We start from the raw sequence: 7757 nt of genomic DNA, 5'->3' as shown, positions 1-7757 counted from the left end.
AACACACATGACTAACATCTAAGGCAACTTTTACATAGTCTTCATAAGTGAATTTTCAATTTCAGACATTTATGTCTGAATTGTTTTAAAAGGTAGGTAACGGGCATAAATTAAATGACGATTCCAAAAAAAGGTATTTGTGCACTTCACCAAAGTTGGGTCCCTAGCCCCTGTTCAACTAAAGCTCCTTCCCCGCTATGAGCCAGAACTACAGTGGCTGCACTCTACAGTGAAGCAAAATAGTAATAACAAATTGCATTGTAAAGGTTTATTACTACTCTTCCATATTTACATATATAAGAAGCAAGAAAGAAATGAAGCAGAATCCAAACATTATAACACTCAGAATTTATTCAATCATATCAAGAAGCTATCTGAGCACACTCGGGCAAATATTTTAGAAGCAAAATGATGTTTCCCAATTGCTTCTCTTGCAGATTGAGAGAATTTAGATGTCTCAACAATAACACTGAAGTTTCTGTACAAAGGTGAATTCTCAGTCCTCCCTAAGAGTATACATGTAGTTATTGGTTACTGAAACACCAAATAAAAATGAGCGTCCCAGGTTTGGAGAAAGGATGTTAAGAGTTTTGATATATATAGCCTTTCATAAATCAATGGTGAATGCTTTCCTTGGATGCGCGTATAGTGAAGTACTGCAGGCTGATCTTCAACATAGTCATATCTCCCCCTTTCGTTCCGCACCAACACAAAATGAAATAATAAAATCCTCCATACCTATTGAGAGGAGAAAATACAGAGAGAAAAAAAAAAAGATCGAGTTCCAAGTATTGAGGAGAGACCACAAGTTCCAACAAGTAAGGCATCCACAACTGACTTTCTACTTTAGTCTGGATGTTTCGAGGTGTATTCTTCACCATTCCAGATCAACGATGGAAACACAACATTCAACCGAAAATGGGACAAGCTCAAAGGATCACAAATGATGAATGAGAACAATATTGCATCTAAGAAATTTGCAACATCTCCAACCCACAGGGCACTGCACATATAACTTTAGCTCAATTAATATAGAAGAGAGAAATCCCAGTACTCTAGACATCAACTGTAATTATAAACCAAAGATGAAGCGAAAAATCAAAGACAAGAAGCAAGTGCTGGTGACAATATCACTGTAGCAAAGCGAGTAATAATTAGTCTGTAAGGGTGATTATACTCAACTTGCTTAAGAGAAACAACAGGTCAGTGCATAATATGTCAGTGAAGCAGAATTCAGTTTTTCAGTTAGGGAGGGCAATTCTAACACATTTTTGTGTAACCCATCCAACCCTTCAAGTTTATATGGGTTCAATCAGTAACTGAAGACCATACAGATCAAAATGGGATGAACTCAAACTGACCAATCAAAATATTAGGTTAGAATGAGTTAAAAACTTAAAACTATGTAACCCAACAGTCAAAAGTCTGTCTAACCCAACGGCTTAAAATTCTGTAAGACGACGAGTTATAAGGAAATTTCCTGCTGGAACCAGAAACGGAAAACTCTGTTTTGGCACCATTATTATTAAGAATTTACTTCAGTATCTTTCAAATACTTTTTAATATAAAATGACTATCAGGTCCTAATTTTGGATCTAAGCTACATCTGTTTTTGATCTTAAATCTCAACCAAATAAAATTTCTTTTTCTTTTTAATCAGAAAAACAATATATTTAGGGGCATATAAATATTTAGGATAAGACGGTATTAAATTTGGGTTTGCTCTATTTAATCTCATCATTAATTAACACGGATCTAGTCAAATTCTTCTATTCCTTAAAAGGAGGTGGTTCCGGAGAGGAGCACAGTAGCATGAAAGCGAGTGCTCTCGGCGCACGACAGCAAAGCAGTAATTGTGAGTGTTTTCCGATGGCCCGCCACCAACCGTCGCATACACATACACCCAAAATAGTAATGTCTGATACAGGTGAAGCTCAGCAGCTCGTACCTATCACTTTTGGGAGTTTCCTACCTCCGAATTTTCTTACTATTATGGAGGAGAATGATGACAGCAGAGCGGAAGATGTAATTTACTGGGAGAATGCAACTGGGAAGGATACTCCAAAGAGGCGACTACAATTCTATGATGCTGGTACATCTATGCGTCCTACCCCAGCTGTTCCAGAACCTGTGAGGGGCAATCGCAGCAACGGTAAGACCTTGAACTTTGTACCCCCTGTGATTAAGGAAGGTATTCTTACAGTTCAAATTGATGAGGAGGATATTTGCTTGCAAGTTCAAGAGTGGGAAACAGCTTTAATAGGCTATGTAATAGGGCATAATCCGTATCAACTGCAAATGACAGCGTATGTCAAGAAGGTGTGGGGTTTTGTTGAACTACCCCAGGTGCTTTACCATGACGATGGGTACTACGTCTTTAAGTTTCATACCATTGCTGACAAGGAGAGAGTGATGCAAGCAGGGCCTTACTTCTATGGTAACAAACCTATGATTTTGAGAAATTGGCAATTGGATTTTGAGTTCAATGCTGATATGTTCCATCAAATTCCAATTTGGGTTAAATTTCCCAGATTACCTGTGGGATATTGGTCTGTTAAGGCATTGAGCAAAGTTGCTAGTGCAATTGGGGTTCCACTGTATACAGATGGATTTACTGCCAAGGCTGAGAAGATCTCCTATGCTAGGGTTCTGATTGAGGTAGATATTACAAAGACTTTGCCAGATGCTGTTGTTGTTGAAACTCCCTCTGGGCCTTGGAACCAGCCTATTGAGTATGAATGGAGACCGAAATTCTGCAATCATTGTCTCAAGTTGGGGCACATGGATGCTGAGTGTTGGTACAAACACTGCCCTAGTGAGGTTGGAGGGGAGACTGAACTGGTAGGGGCAGAAAAGGACCACGGTAAGGGCCGAAGGAATGAGGGTAGAAGAAGAAGGATGATAACTAAATGGATGCCTATTCATTATCATACTAATGTTAAGGATAGCACTGCTATCATAGGATCAGATGCTGAGGTGTTACAAACACCACTTGAACCTGATCCAGGACAAAGAAGTGGGAAGCAACATGTTGAGGAAACCTCACTCATGCAGAATATAAAGAATGTGATGGATGCTCAGATGCATGATAAGAGGAAGAGTGCTGGCAACTATACGCCATCCCTTCCTACATAGATCATCTCTACTTGGAACATAAGAGGCCTTAACCAAGGCCACAAACAGAAGGAGCTCAAACTCTTTCTGAATAAACATAGAGTAGATAACTTTGGATGTCTTGAAACAAAGGTAAGGAACATAGGGCACCTGCGATAAGAAGAAAACTAGCTCAAGGATGGTTGACTGCACATAACTATAATGGTGATGCCAATGGTATGATCCTTGAGGTGCATGAGCAATATATACACTGTCTGGTTGAAGATCCTGGGGTGAAGATTAGTTTATATGTTAACTGTGTTTATGCAAGGAATGAGATACAGAAGATAGAGACTCCGTGGCAAGATGTTATGCAGATCATATTACAGCAGCAACTTCCTTGGGTCTTATGTGGAGACTTTAACAGTGTTTTGGGCTAAGATAGGCTGGGGTCTCTTGTCACACAGCAGGAGGTTCAGAGACTATCCCCCTATCCCTTATGAATTACATAGGTTTCTTGTTTGCTTTAGAATAGCTAAGTCAAACCAGTTTGGTTGAATGTAGGAGTAGCTTGTCTAGGCTGCTGATGCTATACTTGTATGTTGGTTGGTTATGAATTAAAGCTATACTATTTACCAAAGAAAAAAAAATCCTTATATTCCTTGTTTTAACTATATATAAAGGAGAAGGAATAAAAAAAAGCTCAGTAGTAATTAAGAAAAGATAATGATATGATAACATTTAAGTTCAAAATTTTTTCATAGATCTTCTATTGTTCCAAAAATGACAAAATGACAATTACACCATTCATAAAATATGCTTGGTACATGAATCAACTTAAAGCTAGATGGTACAAACGTACAAAAATCTAGTTTTGAAAGGTCTGAATTCCTAGTAAATAGTTTCTTGAAAAATAATGTTATTTGAAAACTAAAAACACGAGCCGCTGCTGAATAATATTTTCCAAAACACTTTTGTAATGTAGAAAGTTGAAGGAATGGAATTAAAAAGTTTAAAGATTTACTTGCAAAAGAATGAGAACAACAGATGCTTGGGTTTGCTTTTTTAATCTCACAAATTCCCTATTTAAAAGGAGGGAAACCTTTATATTACATTGGGCAGGTTGGGTTGTTATTTTACACATCTTAACCCAACCCATATGGCATATTGACCCAGTAAAACTTTGGGTGGATTGGGATAGGACCAGTGCGAAATTAACCCAACCATTACCACCCTTAATTTTTTATCTGGCACTATCTATGGCTCTGGAAGCCAAGAATCCTTTCTTCTTGCTTCCTTCTGAGTTAAATACTGTGTTGGCTATACACTTTGATGGGTATTCATATTTGATGGCAAGTTACTCTCAAAAGAAGGCCTACTACTTGCACAGGATAGGGTAATTAATAATTGTCTTCAAGATTTACTTACAATTCTTTTAATGATCAATCGGCCTCTTCATCATTGTAAATCATGAGCTTGACCCCACATTACCTGAAATGCAGCAATAGAAGCTCTTATTTAGTGTGACATCAGATAAAAGAGTTATGTTAAGAACACAAGTGTTACTCCAGAAAACAAACACTATCGAAGTCTAACCTTAGGTAAAGATATATCCATCAAAATGCTTGACCAACAGTAACTAATTCACCATAGCCCTAATAGACCATAGCACATGGTATGTTAGCCACCAAAAAGCATAAGGCAAATGAGATAAAGTTGAATACTACATTTAGATATAGAATTGAATAAAAATAGTTATAGCTTTCTATATTAGTGAAATCATAGGATTATGAGACTGTTCTATAGATATATGTTCACAAGAACCATAACCAAAATGTTCCTTTGAAAGTTTTATTAGAAATTATTACCTTGATGAACTACTTGTATCCTACTTCTAACATCAGATGGCGATAGCTGCGCCCACGTATGACTCGCTGCCAAAGATACCGGAGTGAAGTCTTTGACTGCAGTTGTATTCTCTCTTGAACAAGCCTGTAGCACAATGGAAAGAGTAAACACATGTGAATGCTTCTTACTTGTTCTAAAACAAGGGTGAATGACAATGCATATCCTACCATCTAACAAGGCACCTCTGAATACCCCGAGAAAGAGGACGAAGGAATGATGGATCCCGTTGTGAATACAGTAGACCGACCTAAACAAGAGGTAAACAAAAAAATTTAAGTGCAACAGGAGGAGTGTCCATTTGTTAGTTCTTCCAATATCCTTGTTTCCTCTTTGGACATCACATCTTCTCTTCCGAAAGATGCCTCTTTTATATTCATATCATAGAATTATAGCAAAGTGCAGCAAATATTATAGCAACCGCAGGAATTAAATCAAATTCAGAACAAAAATGAGAACTGCATTAAAGCACAGAGATATCTCAATAGAAAAGTTGTAATTGACATGAGTAGTACCTCTAATAATGCAATAGCAGATGGATCATCAAAAATTTCAAGACTACAATCAGCTAGGTAGTTCACCTGCAAGTTGGAGACAAGAATAAAAAGCAAGGCAAGAAAAAAAAAGACCAAGTATCTATGATGCTAATGGCTCTATAATAGTAATCATATTTCATCTACAAAATTTAGGGGACACGTTTTGGAATGTCTTCTTTCTCAATTACAAAGCACAAAAACATGGCATCATACTTTTGTTTTCCATTTTATCCTTTTACACAGAATTCTACCTAATAAGATGCCACAATAAGGTCATTGTTTACATAAAGCATTACATAATGAGACAAGTGGATCATCACAAACAGCATGACACATATATTTTGCTGTTTTATAATGGTCCTTGTGTATTCATACTTCTAGCACTTTTTGATAAATCAGACCAGAGAGTATTGCGAGGAGGCATCATTTACATGATTTCTAAGTGAAGACATAAAACAACAGAGTAAGCATGTAACAATAGCTCTACAATACTTGCACATAGGGAAAGAGAATGAAGCTCTTCACATTGCATAATGTTGTGCAATGCTTGTATAAAGACGGTCAAAGCTAGAACCAGCTTATTAGCTTAAAAACTAGAACAAGATGAAAGATACCCCAAATTCTGCATTCACAAGACACTGAACAAAATCCATAAGTTGAATTTTAGCCCATTGACGACACAATGTAGGATCATCAGAAGGTGGAGGGTGTCTCCATGGAGCACCAAAACATAGCTTGTCCTTCAAAATTCTTCCACTTCGTGCATCAACCGCAAATTTATGTAGAAGTGTCAATGCTCTATCCATGGCAGGATTAACTACTGTTACCTAAAATACAGGTAAGAATAGCAGATGAGGCTTATACTTCATCAAAAAAAATTATATATTTGGAAGTTTTCATATGTCGGACATGAAACATTTTCGGAATGGAAAAGTAGAATATTATACAATAACAAGAAGTCAACTCGATTTCATTTGCAGCTGCTTCACTCCTACTGTGACTTGGATGTTGTCCTAATTCTCTTATGATCCCCAATCCAGTGTTTTTTAGCATTTATTTTCATTGTATTGTTTTAAATTCTCTAAAGAATCCTAATTCATGTGGTATCCTTCCAAACTAAAGCACCAACACTACAGACACTTGCTCACAAACTCGTGATATCTCAAGGATGCAATTTTTTTAAAAAAACCCTTAAATTTTTCTTCCAGGGACAGTCTTTATAATGTAGCAGACTACATTCTGGATCAAACAAATCAAGATGCAAGGCACAACTCGCACTAGATTACAAAATATATAGCTCAAGGACTTTTAACCAAATGGAAAGAAGACATTTGAAATTGTAGTGAAGAGAAAATCGACCAAGTTTCCATCAGATAATTCAGCAAATCACTCATTCGTCAATTGCATTCGCAGGTATCTTACCTATTCCTAGTTGTAGAGTTGTGTAAATATTTTTGTGGGAGAGAATACAAAAGCAATGAGCTTGTAAATACAGAAGGTCCATTAAATAAAATAACTTGTACAAAAGCTGACTGTGTGACTTGGTACATGAATACAATAAGGCAAATAAAACAAGAAATAGTGACTCGCATGCAAGCTCAAATGGTTGCAAAGTCCTATGGACCTATTATTATAACTTATAAGTGATAGAAACTGAAGCATGCCTAAATTTTTTATGAATGAACTCAGAGGAAGCATCGTAATCAAAATCAATAGATTTAAAAGAAACCCAAGATAAGAAGATTTTTTGAAAAGTTGGTTTTCCTTTGTTTTTTTTTCTTTTACATCTGACTCACAAACTTCAGCTGATACACTTGATGGGGTAAAAGCTCCATAACTGAAAAGTTAAAAACCAAAAGCAATATAAATTGTAATTCATTCTGGAACTTACTTGAAGATATGCCAAGTACGCATCCACGATATCCTCAAATTTACTGCTCTTCTCACTCATGACCCTAGATTCCACAAAATATGGGAGTGGCTTAGAATGTGATAATAATTTAGTCGAGGATGGAAACGCTATCTTTCATAGTTTTCCACATATGGTAACAGGAAATGAAAATGTTTTCCACATTTCTAAGTGGAGAATAAAAGACAATAATAGAGATTTTTTTTAAGAAACTTATTGGCTGACATGTGCACCAAATCAAAGTCGCCTATGGTGCCAGGAGGGCTTGCAGTGAATACATGAATGGAACCACCCCCCCACCCCCCACCCCCCAC

At 36.8% G+C, this 7757-nt stretch overlaps 1 protein-coding gene across 3 annotated transcripts in view; it reads right to left on the bottom strand.

Moving 5' to 3' along the window:
• Positions 1-315: 315 nt before the first annotated feature.
• LOC107020575 overlaps positions 316-7757 on the bottom strand; it is a 17966-nt gene continuing 10524 nt past the window's right edge. The window contains exons 7-14 of one of the 3 annotated variants that reach the window (XM_027917089.1): positions 7426-7489; positions 6149-6361; positions 5514-5579; positions 5184-5248; positions 4962-5085; positions 4690-4748; positions 4522-4584; positions 316-1003 (exon numbers count right to left, since the gene is read on the bottom strand). In XM_027917089.1, coding sequence (XP_027772890.1) covers positions 4971-5085; positions 5184-5248; positions 5514-5579; positions 6149-6361; positions 7426-7489 — 523 coding nt within the window. In that variant the 3' untranslated portion in view covers positions 316-1003; positions 4522-4584; positions 4690-4748; positions 4962-4970. Of the gene's footprint in view, positions 1016-4521; positions 4585-4689; positions 4749-4961; positions 5086-5168; positions 5249-5513; positions 5580-6148; positions 6362-7425; positions 7490-7757 lie in introns of all 3 variants that reach the window. The other 2 variants (XM_015220993.2, XM_015220994.1) reach the window with 2 other exon arrangements.

Source organism: Solanum pennellii, chromosome 5, assembly GCF_001406875.1.
Source record: "Solanum pennellii chromosome 5, SPENNV200".
NCBI lineage: Eukaryota > Viridiplantae > Streptophyta > Magnoliopsida > Solanales > Solanaceae > Solanum > Solanum pennellii.
Note: the sequence above shows the minus strand (reverse complement) of the source record. Positions and strands in the feature narration are given on the sequence as shown.